Source organism: Centruroides sculpturatus, unplaced genomic scaffold (genome assembly GCF_000671375.1).
Source record: "Centruroides sculpturatus isolate CEXI.00-Female unplaced genomic scaffold, Cexi_2.0 scaffold466, whole genome shotgun sequence".
In the NCBI taxonomy this organism is placed as follows: domain Eukaryota; kingdom Metazoa; phylum Arthropoda; class Arachnida; order Scorpiones; family Buthidae; genus Centruroides; species Centruroides sculpturatus.
In genome coordinates, this window is record NW_019384737.1 from 104,426 (window position 1) to 118,544 (window position 14,119).

The following is a 14,119-nucleotide window of genomic DNA, read 5'->3' on the forward strand; positions in this document are numbered from 1 at the left end:
GCAAGAGGTTTATTTAAGATAAATGATCCTTTTCAGTTTATTTCATAAATGTACTTCAGGTTTCACATTCGAAAAATACAAAATTCACGAAGGAATGTTTAAACGTTCAATGATGTTACTGTTTAAAGTTAAAAAATTCATATAATAAGAATATGTATAATTTTAAAATATAAAGTTTAACTTAAAGATTTTGAAAAATTACTATTGTTTAATATAATTAAGCACAGTTCTGCCTTAATAATTTACATTTTCTCTACTTATAAAGCTGCCTCTTGTTTCTGAGGATTAGTGAAGAAAGAGCTCCATGCATCCATGCACTGATGAGATGAATTTTTATAGTTAATGCATTCACTTTTTAATGTCACTTTTAAAAACACTTGAGACACTGGAAATCTGCAATGATCATCATCAGAGACCAGTTTTATAATCTTAGTTTCATTTAGTTGTGTGGACACCCTGCGTACTGTGCCAAAGTAATTGTTGGTTTATCATCATTGTTGTCATACTTGTGCTTTTCGAGCCTGTGTCGAATGATCTATTTGTTGAATCTATGTACACAAGTTAACATTTAAATCTTTCATCTGTTATTGGGATAGAGTATATGCGTGATGTGTTTTTTAGTCTATATATCATTTTTACTGTTCTATAGTAACTTGTAGACTGTGGAGTTTCTACAGAAGCAAAGTTTAACCATTTGCTTGTAGATGGATGAGTGTGTATGGTTGTAATCTATAATTATTTGCCTATTTGACAGTGGCATGCCATGACATTTGATGATAGGGAAGCCGTGTTTCTGTAAGAAGCCGACTACCAGGGGCAATCAGTTAATTGCATGTCAGTGATGGTCTAGGGTCCATTCGTATTTGTTTGTTCAATGAGCCAGTAAAAACCATAGACTTCTCTAAATATATTTTTAATATCACAATTACATTCTGAATCGCTAGTCATGATATAAAGGCTAAAATTAAAAATAAAATTATAAAAACGTACTTGGTGAAATAAAATGTGTGGTGGATATACATACCTGGTACAAAATATTCTTCAATTGTATGAATATATTTTTAAAGAAAATTATAATTAAATATAGCTTTGTAAAGAAACGTACATAAAAATAATATAAAATCTTAAAACAATCCACTTGTCAAATAGCTCCCTACCAGTGGCTAATGGATGGAATCGAAGACGGTTGCAGAGCGTTCATGCACATGGACTGCCAAACCCCCAGGGTGCCAACACTGGTCAATGTCAAATGCCTCTTTTTGTTGCATCACTAGTATACCTCAGAGGATGCAACAGGTTGTTGTAAATTTTAAACATTTCTTACCATAGCTGTAAAAATCTAAATATGTTAAACTTAATAGATGTCCGTCATTTGTTTTCTAACTAATTCGTTTTAGGACCAGATGCCCATGAAAATTTCCAAAATTTACAACTTTATGGTCACTCTCATTGAATTGGAAACATTTCTATCTTTATTACATCTAATATTACGAAGAAATCAGTTCCCACTGTACTTGGCTAGAGATTGATTCGGTTAAGTTGTTTAAGTGAAATTCCTGCTCTTTCATCATGGATTTATTTATGTCCCTAATTCCCTAATCTCTTAATTATTTAACTACTAAAGTAGAAATAAGTTGAAACCGGTTACTTTGCACTTGAATATTTGTAGTCTTGGGAAAGAAGTGGAAAGACAAATTTTTATGACAATGAATACATAAATGTAAATTTAAGGAATATAAATTCTAGAGCTTTTTTTGTACCTTGTGCGTCTCATTCGTTAAATTTAGTTGTAAATGATGCTGCCAAAGTAACAGTTCATTTTTAACATTGTACAAGAATTGTACATGTTTTTTTCTGCATCTCCTTATAGATGGGACATACTAAATCGTAATATCCCTAATTTAACATTAAAATTTATAATTAATGCAAGACAGGAAAGCAGAATAAATATATCAAATATTTTAATGAATTTTTTTAAAACTTCTGTCAACTATACAGAACTATCATAAATACATAACCCAACTGATAGGAATTTACTGGTAAGTTATAAATCTACTTGCAATTCACATAATCAAGCGAGGGCAGCCAAATATCTAGCAGACATGCGGCTAACAGCCTAGAACTGGTTCTGAATAGAATCATTGGAAGCATTATACGATATTTTGGTTTGTAGTTTCCACCGGCTAAACCACGTGAGGTTGGTGTTCTGTAAAGCACATGCGCAAATGCCTATAATCTGGCTGCTTTACACCAAATATTTTTGTCATGGAAGCTATCTTGTATTCAACAATACAGTGCTTCCATTGGGAACATGCATATATGAATTTATATTTAAATATATAATAGCAATCTTATCGTTTTTTTCACATGTATAGAAATTTGTAATAAGATACATAATGCGGTTATCTATATATATAAAAATGGACATGTATATCCCTATATTTCACTTTTCCTCCAAAACTACACATCGCACGTGAATGGTGTTTGTATGTGGTAGTAGCCCCAAGTCTCCATTCGTGCATAGGGGTGGTTGCGTCTCGATAGCTATAAGGGTGTGGGAGATATGAGGCTGAAAGTGGTTGAAAGTGGCTTTCTATTTCGAATGTTTTGTTCGAATTAAATTCAAACATAAAATTCGAATATTGGTTCGATTATAGAACGATCGTAAACGTTCCAGAAACGTTGAAAATAGTTCGTTTGACTGGACGTGAACAGGAGACGTTCAGAAATAGAATCGGGACCAGGAAGTGTTAATATAAAGCGGCATGCAAGATTTACAGGCAGTTTTTTGCGCTTTTGCGGGAAATCAAACATATTTTTATGCTCATGTAAAAATTCTCTGGAAACGTCTGGAAATGGGAAACCTAATTCTTGCATTTTGTGAAAATGGGTAAGATTGGCTATAATGTAATTATCTTAATCTTCACTATCGTTACTTTTTGCCCACAAATAAAAACCCAGCGAAGTGGGTCCTTGCTGCTAGTAATAAAATATTAATTTTAATTAATCCAAAATACATTAAAATATGAAAATAATTGCGCAATATGTATTTATATTTTAGAAAATACAAGGATGGCACACCACTGCTATTTGATGGAACTGTTGATTGTATTGGCATTCTGTGGGTGTGGACAGTTTCTAAATTGGTATTCAACTCAATGTACCAGTTCTATATTATTTTATATTGTAACATTTTGTAGCTATTTTTAAGTTATGCTATGGTGTTCATGATATCCAAGCAGTGGATGTATGCTCTTCTGATTAAAGCTATTTTGCTATGTCGAATGTTCCTATTTTATAACTAAACTGGTGATATGACTTCAGTAGTACGAATAAAGGGGTGTAATAATCTGGTTTGTAGAACTCCTGTGAGTTTTGGAGTGTAATATCTGTCTAGATCAGTGATTCCCAAAGTGGGTTTTCCACCCTGTGGCAGTGAGTAAATCTAGGGGGAGAAAAGAAGCAAGTGGGAGGCAGGGTATTGAATGGTGACCATAGGCAAAGGTTAAAATCACTGACAACCTTTCCCCTTTCTCTGCTAAAGGGGTAAGAAGAAACATTGTATTTAATGGTGGGTTGAGAACAATGTATAGTATGGACACAAAGGAAAATTTTTCTATGAACCATGCACTAAGAATATTTTCAAGCTTTTCTTACACAAGGGAAAAGGGTTAGGGGAATTTGGTATAACTTTATAGAAAAAGGGGAGCAGTGGATCAAAAAAGTTCGGGAATTGCTGGTTAAGATGATGGACTGTTATGTGGCTACATTGCTCTAGATTTAAAGTCAGACTGTAAGGTTTATTGTAAATTTCCATAAAAGGATTATTCTTTTTAAGAATATTTACTATTTTCAATATTTATTATTAAAAACAATTATTTGTAAATATATTAAGAAATGTGAAATTAGGCAAAAACATGTAATTTTTTAAAATTTATTTGCATAAAACTGGTGACTATTAATCACTTATAATTTATATTATTTTTCTGATACTTTATACATAAAGTAAGATGTTTAACTAGTTTCACTGTAAAAATTTGACAATCAAGGAAATATTAAAGCACATTGATTGTAAATATTTGAAGATAAGAGTAGGTAACGACAGTAAAGAATGAATTGCAATTAGTTATAAAGGAGAGTTAGACTTCTCCGGAAATGATGACAACGATCAAATAAAATGATTTAAATATAATTGTCATAATTAAGTACAGTAAATTAATGAGCATTTTTTATTTTCCAGTCTCTATCGGAAAAAATCAACCTCTCCGGCACGAGAAACCGAAATGGAAGAGCGACGTCCCATTAACGGAAGGACAGCTACGTAACAAACGAGACGAATTCTGGGACACGGCACCGGCATTCGAAGGTCGCAAAGAAATATGGGATGCCTTAAAAGCAGCTGCCTATGCGGTGGAAAATAATGATTTTGCCTTAGCTCAGGCAATTGTAGATGGTGCCAACATAGTTTTACCCACAGGTATTGTTCATTTTTGTCTTTGCCTTTTTTAAACTATTAAATATCTTTGTGTGTTGTGGAAAGACAACTACACAACAAAATTTAATAGATCAATTAAATAAATCAATAGTTTTCACAAATAACATTGTAAATGTTTGAATTGTCCATTGATTTCTTTTGTGTGTAATACTTGATTTTTACTTTAAAGAACTTAAATAATGATAATTATTCTTACTTTAAATTAAAGTACTTGATTAACTATTTTTAGCATTTTATTTTGTATATTAGCTATTGTTTATCTCATTTATGTTATTATTTGTTCTGAAGCACCTTTAATGCATTTAATACAAATAAATTGTAAATTATATTGTTTTATGTGCAATAGTAATGACAATTTAATAAGTACTACGTACCTCCGAAATCTTTAACCGATGTGAATAAATTTAACATTACTAACGTTTTCAGACAATTTAATAATAATTTTTTTTATTCTATTAGCATAAGTGATTTTTGTTCTTCTCGCTTAATTTCCAGATTATGTTAAAATTTAATTTATTTTTTATTGATAATAAACTAGAAATAACAAATGAAGTTTCGATAACGGCAATACAGAATGTAATTATTATCCTGCTATTGGTGGAGTTTTGGCATAATTATGACATAGGGTCCGAATGAAGTTACTCATTAAAATACAGTAGACCCCCCTATAACATGGGTTCCTATAATTACGATTCCTATAAGATAGTGAAAAAATTGTGACGGTATTCATACAAACCTGGTAAAAAAACTCCTATAATTTGGTAAAATGTCATCGGGCAGCCAAACTACTTTCTGACGTCCAGCGCCATGCTACGGAGAGTTTAGGCGGGTAAATTGAGTTTACTATCATCTGTACAGTATTATATATAAATTATATATAAATTAGGTACTGTACATATAATTATATATTAATTTAATTTATTGTAACTTTATTATAATTATATACTTTCCGCCGTCCAGCGCCACGCTATGGAGAGTTTATGCGAGTAAGTTGTTTACTATCGTCTGTACAGTATGTAAATTAGGTACCGTAAGTCTAATACAGTACTGTAATTTTATACATTTCTTGTGAAAGAAACATTTCTTATTCAACGGCCATAAAAAATATTTATATTAATGATGTCTCCAAAGTTCAACGAAGTTTTCGCAGAAAAATAACTTATCAGAAATCGCGGCCGTGGTTTGGTGCGTTGTTCTGTGACGAAAACAAGCTTGAGCAATGGTGACGTCGAACGGTGCACACTCTGTAAGTAATNTGGAAATGTTGTGTCAAATTAGTCTAGAATCAATTAATTTTATGGAAGAAAACCTTTCAAACAGCTGTAGTCCGTAAACTTCACACGTGTCGGGCTGTGATTGGCAAGGACTCGTAAGAAATCGATTCATAAAGAACGGAACGTATCTACCATGTTATAGGGGGTAGACTGTATTGAGTTTCTTTTAGGTAAATTATTTATTATTATTTAATTATTTAATATTAAGTTTTCCTTTGCATAATAAATCTGTTTTTATCTTCTACCTTCTGTCCAATGACGAAACAAAGAAAGGACTTTCGAGAAGTAAGACAGTGTGTGTGGGGATGCTGGATCGCGCCGTCCAATCAGAGATACGTGACAATTTGATCGGACTTGTTACTATTGCAGACTGTGTAGCATTAGCTTGTTATTGTTGTTTAAATTAAGTGCAATGTATTTAATGTGTTTTATCCCTAAATCTATTTTACCCCATTAATTTCATTCTCTGAAACAAGAAATCTCTGAAGGATTATCACTTTTTCAGATTTCTTGTTTCACAGAATCTGAACTTGAACAATCTTCCTTATTTAAGAATAAGGACAATTTTTTGACAAACTGCAGATTTGATTGAACAATTAATTGCTATTGCACCATTATGCAGAGGTGGCTCTTTTTTATGTATTGTCGACACCTATGACTTACTTAGTGAAGGGTTTGTAACATTTTACCTCTGTTCTCTGTTCTGGTATTGCAGATAGCAATGATGATTTATACAGTACAAAAAGTCTAATGTAACTACAGTAGAGCATCGATTAACCGTCACATTGGTTAACCGACCGTTCTAGTCGGTAAATTTCAAATGTCTGCTAGTGATGTGGTGCTACAATATTTGGCTATATCTTGGCTACTTTAATATTATTTTTGTTAAATTTTTGCATGTTTTAGCTGGCAACACTAGCTCGACCATGAAAGGGAGGCCAGTATTTAAACGAGACTTAATTTTCTAATTATGAGTGGTTGGTTGTTTTGTGAGTAATAAAATAATTTAAAAATAATTTTTAACGATACAATAGCAACGATTATTATTTTAAAAAATTTGTTAGGCTTAACATAGATGAAAATTCAACGCAAAGTTGGTTAATAGCGATATACTAATATACTAATTACATACTATTAATATACTACACTAATAATGTATTTTTTTCCATTCTTTCGGTTATCCAACCAACCTGAGTTCCCAATTGAGTCGGATAATTGATGCTCTACTGTAAATACAATGATGATACATGCATAGGATTGCAGATGAAAGTAGTTAAATTGTTCAGCTATCAGACATTGAATTAATTATAAACAAAAAATAATAAGTTTTGAAACTGAAGGTTAATTAAAATCATACAAAATTTGAAAATTATGTTTAACATCTTACTTGTTAACCTTTAAATTACTTTTTTAAAAAACAATTTTATCACCAACTTATATAAATAAAGATTATGATTTTCTTTACTTATTATTCTATTTAAATATTATTTTCATAGTCATTTTAGATTTAATTAAATACTTCTTGGAATGTTAGCTAAGAGTTTGATTGCAGTCTTTTTAAGACTTGACAGAGCCTTAGTTATGGTGAAACTTCTCAAATTCAAACATTTGTAACTTGGATATTTCTTTATCTTGAAGAAAACGAAATACTCGGTAGGTCTCACTGGAATAGTGTAGTTTTAACATCTCTGACTTGAATTTTCTTAATTAATTTTCTTCCAGTTGAAAGTTTTCAAGGTCCCCGCATTGATTTATGTTCTTAGACTTCCCCGACTCAAATTTTAATATTCATTCTATCCAAATTGATCCTAATTATCGGATTTCCATAAAATTTTCAGAGAGTTAGTTGCATCTACTGTCCGACACCTATTTGCAGACAATGTTCCGGTCAAAAGCGAGATCCTCTTGCTTTATCTCAACAAGATTTACCTGCAAAACTGTTTGATTCTGAAAGGAGTTAAAACAAAAAAAAGAACTATCAGAGATTCTTTATATAATGCAAGAGAAGTAAAAATACAAATCTATTCAGAATTGGCATTTTTTACTCTATTGTTCTCTATGTAACTCAAAGATTTTTCCTGCCCCTTGCAGCTTCAAGTTGGAGAAGTTTTACCATATTTAAATTAGAATGACGATTATTCTGAATTTTTTCCAGAGCTGTGGAGTCGGAGTCGTCAAAAAATCCGCCGACTGGCATCTAATTTCTTTATTTTCTGTTTTGAGATATTAAACAATATCTCAGAATGGGTAAAGTTTAAGAAACAAAATGTGGCACTGTAGCTTGCATATAAAGGGACATTAATACTACTAAATTTTGGTTCTTAATTAAAGGTCAGCAGGGTGAAGACATAAAAGGGGTCATGTGTCATATCTCTTAATGAATATTTTACTCATTATTAGCATTCAAAATTTGAAAAAAATAAATAAAACTCGTCTCTATCCTCAAAGTAAGCTTTTTTGTCATTTTATAATAGTACAGTAAAACCCGTTAAGATGTTCTCGCCTAAGATGTTAGAATGTGTGGGAGGACACAATTTAGTTCAACCACTTTGATGCTTAATAACTAACTCCTGTGTTAAACCATCTGACTCCGATTCTAACCACTCTGACCACAGAAATTATTAAGCTTCAAACAGGGTGAACAAAATCATGTCCCACACATAGGAAAAAACATCCACATATATAGAAAAAACCTCGAATCCTTTGCATATCTCAAAATTTCAAGGTGCCCTGAGTCCAAAAATGTAAAAATTTGGGAGGGGTTATTTTTTGACCGAGCATTACACTTTCCCTCTGTTATATATATAACAGCCAGTATAGTAAAAGTTATTGAATAAATATTCATATATTGACTGTCATTATTTAGAACGTAGAAACTTTTAATTCCAAAGCTAAAAGACTCCTCTATCTTTATTAGAACTCTATTTATTGAATCTTTTATTCTGAGCATGTGATGACATCAGGATTTCCAGGTCTCTTTCGGTAACAAGTCCATCCTTGGTTGGAGTTGGATGGTAAGGAAATGAAGGAGTCAGTAGATTTTTACGTGACTCCACAGCCCTGGTTTTTTCACATATACAAGCATTCTCGCTTAATGTATTTTTTGGGTAGAACAGCTCAGTCTTTAATACCCAAATTTTGTAGAATGCATGGTCTACGAAGTTTGAGTATTTCTCAGCCAATGTTTACTTGAGTTAGAATTTTTGAAATGTAAATATAAACTTTATCTTCAATGTTCTATTGTTTGTTCATTCTCAAGACACACGTTAAAAAGTTGCATTTATCTCATATAAAAATGTGTTGCAGAAACATCTGTTTTATTTTTTCTGTATGATGACTAAACAAGTTTTAAAAAATTATATATATATATTTTATTTTATTTATTTAATAATAATACAATTTTTNTTTTGTCCAAAATTTTGCAATTAAAGAGTTAGTCATTTTTGATAACTGGTGGCAAAAGAGATGTTGAAAGTTGACGATTTGAGAATAAACAGTCGTGGCATTCCATGTGAACATCACAGATTTTTTTTTAATATTTCATATTAAAGAGAACTTCCAGATAAATTTAGAATTATGATTGTTCTTCACAGGAATCTATCATTCAAAATTTGGAATGACAGTACCTTACAGTGAAAGCGATTCAAAAATTATTAAATTTGATAAATTTTTTAATGGCCTGATTGACATTTTGTGTATAAGTAATCCGGATTGGATCTTAAAAATTTTTAAACAATTTTAGAGTCTGCATCTCGGAATGATATCGATCAAAGCATATAGTAATAACTAAAGTGCATATTGCTAAGATGATCAAATTCCAAAAGACATAATTTGCTCTAAAAGTATTTTAATTGTGTTGTTGTATTTATGTTTTGTTCGGTTAATTGAAAAATTTTTTAAATTTCAAAATGTACAGTTTGGTTACTTTAATTATGTTCTTTTTATGATGCTCCAGGAACGTTGTTGGAATGTTATGACGAACTCGGAAACAGATATCAGTTACCCGTGTACTGTCTAAGCCCACCAGTTAATCTTATCGAAGATAACGACAAGGCAGAATCTCCGTCTCCTGAAAGCGAACCATTAAATGGAGGACAAGAGCTCACGATTAAACTCCGCCTTTCCAGTAACGGACGCGACATCAAAATGTTGGTCCGAACTTTAGAGACGGTTCTGTGCGCGAAACGCCGTTTCCAGACGATGGAGGGGATCGGTCCATCGTGCCAACGTTGGTTTTTCGGTGGTCGTCTTCTAAACGACAAGATGAAGATTGAAGAGACTAAATTACAACCTGGATTTGTAGTTCAGGTGATCGTGTCCCCCAACGTAGAATCGGCTTCGCTCGAAAATTGATGCAGTCTGTGATAGAGCGAGGAGTTGACGCGTCAAGATCAATTCCGTCGTCTCTCCGACGTAGTGTTTTTACGGTTACTTAACGACGTGGATATTTTTTTCTTAACGTTGCTATTTCTCTACGACGTCTCCAGCCATATAATTTTACTTAATTAAACAGGTTACAGAATACCATATAATTTCCTGAACGTTTAAAGTTCTAACTTACGATCAGAAAAAAATACCTTTAAAACCGACTTAAAACGAATGGACTATCTTTATTAAAAACCGTACGCATATTAATATAAATATATCTATATAAAGCAATAGAAAATTAAGTCCAAAATTAAGGAAATGCATAAGCTCACAAGTTCTGTTTCGTTCGAAAGAGAATTTTATTGTATTGTATTGTATTTACGCATTGATGCTTTTTTGTTGCGGCTTCGGTCGACGGCGCAAAAGCTTCTGTTTCGGGTCTGCTCTAGATCTTCACCTCCGTCACCTGCAGTGCAGGATTAGAAATAAGTTTGATTACGTGCATGCTGTACTTAACGACCGCCAAATAGGTAAATTTTTCTAATTTAAATTTTCTTAGGTAATAAGTATTTGTTAATTACTTTCTAGATACAAAAGAAATTTATAAAGAATTTATAAATTTTTGTTCTGATGAAGTATATAGTTCCTAGATTGACATATATATTTCAAATTTATAATATATTTTTTCCCAGTGAATTCTATAATATAGATATCGATTTTTGTTCATTATTATTGAAGATTTTATAACAAGGAACTAAATTTGTGAGGGTTTTTAACCAGATATTTGAATTTTATTTTTTATTGTGGCCTCCTCATCCTCCTGTTTTCTACACTGCATAAAAAAAAGTTAAAGCTTTATCAATTTTAGTTCTGAAAGATTTACACACCAAAAAAGTAAATAAAAAGGTGTTAATTAAAAAAACTACTTGTAAATATGTTTTTTTGTATGATTTATTTTCGGGAAATTATACCTTAAAGTTATGCAAGAATGCTAGCATTTTATACACATTAACTATGGAATTAACGTATGATTTCCGAAGCTTGTGGAAATACTTTTTGGATTGACCAAATGATAGTTGTCGTCCCCCATCTGTTCACAAAATTACGCTCAAAAGTACTTAGTTTAATAAATTTTTGATTAAAAATAAATTTTCAATCAATTTTGGCAAAGTACGATGTTTTACGTACGGCTAGAGTTTAAATTAGAAAAGACTTTCGTAAAATGCCGTATTACGTATTTACCATTTCCGAGAGCGGCATAATAACTACAACCCTAACAAGATATCAAAAGATATTTAAAAATCAGCAGTTTCTTTTTAAATAAAATTTTATATGGCCTAACGAAGTCAATTGTTATACATCACATGCTTAATTGGTTTATCGTTACTCGGAATTCGCATCTCTTACGATGTGAATGCTCTTTTTGCACTTTAAAATAATCTAGCGTGGAAATTTTGTTGAAATTCCAAATAAAATTAGAACTAGTGCACTTATTACAATGCACATAAAAAACTTCTTCCAAAATCAAGTTTTTAATTAATTTTTGATCTGAAAAGGCACAATATTTTAAAAATAAGGATATTTTACGGTCACAAGTATCTCTTCCATAACTTCTTATTGCGGGAATACGTTTCAAGCTCATCTGCACTAACATATTTAACTGACACGCAATTCCAGAGCCTGCTAAGAATTGTCGCAGTTTTAAGGATTTAGAAGATTTCTAAGTTACGTATATCAATGTAGATGAGCCTAGCATGATTTTTACTCTCTGCCAAGACGAAAGTCCATCGCAAATACTTTGATTTGCACCCGAGAATTATCACGTTATATGATTTAATAGAAATATTACGTATTATCGAGGAATCGAACGGCATTTAAAATGTTTTGTTGATCATGTTTTATCGGATGTCGAACGATTAAGTCTAAAAAAGTGGCTTTAAATACCCGATAAAAAATGTTATATATGACTATATATATATTCAATAGATATGTATTTAAAAAAAAAAGCATTTAATCTTTAGAAATATTTTTGTTACTTTTATCTGTTATGATCTCACAATCATAAGTTGTATTTTAATCAAGTTATTTTATATTAAAAGTACAACTTAAGAATAATCAAATTGACAATGTTCATAATGTACTATTTCGTCACTGACGGTTGATATTTTCTCAATTTTCTGTTGAAAATGCCTTAACTTTTTACATGCGTAAGCACGTATGTATATTGATTGCTGCTAAGATAGGTAAAAAAAATATATATATAGGAAAGTTTATTGTTTTGTCGAATAATTTTATTGCATTTATTTATTTTTCGACACTTAAAAATTGTGGAAATAATCACGACTTCTGTTTTACGTTTTGATTTAAAAAGTATATAAAGGCGTTCCGTTACCGAAAATATTCCGTGTATTAATTGGCCATAAGAACAAAGTATACCAAATATGATTGTATCTAAATGAAAAATGAAAATTGATTTGAGTATTGAATAATAAACATTTTTGTTATTATAAATGAATTTTCTCTTAAGTTTAATCTTTTAAGACACTTCTAAATAATTTTTTTGTTTATTATTATTATCCTACATACCATTTCGGGTTTATCTCATTGTATGGGTTGCTCGTGTTTTACATTCTGACTTAATAGTTACTTTGCGGACTTTGCCGTTCGGGAAACATATTGGTAGGAACAAGTTTCGGTTACTGCAGTATTTAATCAAAACTCGACGTGCACGTTGTGAACACCAGTTCTGTCAAAACTACGAGCTATGGTCAGAAAACTTCTGATGTTCATGCTGTTGAAGCCATTATTATTCGTTTTCTCATTGTAAAATTTGTACATAAAATAAAAAATAAATATTGTACATAGAATATTTTAACAAATAGTCAGATTATTTGTTTCAACATCAAACATTAAGATTTTTGACTTTCGTCACATTTGTTAAAATATTTTCATATTTAATCAAATAAGCCAGTTTTATGTCAAATGAATAATCCAAAAGCATCTCGTTTTAAGTACGAGATTTTTATTCTAAACTTTATTTGTTAATAGAAGTCCAGAGTGTGTGTATTTGCAAACGATAAATGTTTGATGAGCCTTCTCCTCATCCTCAGCTACAATTGAACAGTTGATATTCAACCTACCAACATTTTTAAACTTAAATCTATTGTTCTATCCTACCTGAATCATAGAACATTCTCTAACTGTATAATTTTATAACAAACATGGAAGAAGTCCGAATAGGATGCCAATCAATCGGCCAAAACCAATTAACAGATAGGAAAGTAAGATATTGAAAGGGAATGACGGACATACTGAATCAATGCCGGCAATGATATAAAAGTTGCCACTGTCGGTTTAATGGTCCAATGTTAAAGTAGTCGATGTAATGTTATTAATGACTATAAATAAGACCCTTTAAAATTCAGCTAAATTTAGTAAGAAACATTTTCAGTCTTTAATGGTTGTCGTAGGGTTCTAAAATCTAGATGATAGCCATTTAAAGAAGGCAAAAAACTTGTTAATGAATTTTGCTGGATTTTAAAGCCCTTTGCTTTATAATTGTTCTATTTATCCAGTGTAAAATTCTGATTTGTTGCTACTGTTGAATAAGTTGTATTAATTTCATTACATTGTGTAATAAATTCTTATTTTATTTATATTAAATTATTATTTGTTAAATATATGCAATAAATGAATACTAATTTAATATTTATCATTCCTTAATATTTTAATTAGATGTATAACAAAGATGACTTTATAATGTAACAAGTTATTGTAATTAGACAATTAGTAATACTAAGCCGCTAATTTTAATAATTAATGCTAAGTAATTTGCTACTAGGGTAGACGTTAGGCATCATCTCTCATCTAAATTAATTATAATTTTTAAAATAATTTAGAATCATCCAGAAGAAAAGAATTGGTCCGGGGTGGGACTTGAACCTGCAACCTCTGCTTGCCGTGCAATGCACTTGCCGGTTCT

The 14,119-nt window shown here is 31.1% G+C and overlaps 1 protein-coding gene across 1 annotated transcript in view; it reads left to right on the forward strand.

Moving 5' to 3' along the window:
* Positions 1-13,212, forward strand: part of LOC111628289 (ubiquitin domain-containing protein 2-like) — a 35,318-nt gene extending 22,106 nt beyond the window's left edge. Inside the window, exons 2-3 of the mRNA XM_023372043.1 lie at positions 4,241-4,477; positions 9,725-13,212. Of these exons, the coding sequence (XP_023227811.1) occupies positions 4,241-4,477; positions 9,725-10,122 (635 nt within the window). The 3' untranslated portion in view covers positions 10,123-13,212. The remainder of the gene's footprint in view (positions 1-4,240; positions 4,478-9,724) is intronic.
* The last annotated feature ends 907 nt before the right edge of the window (positions 13,213-14,119 follow it).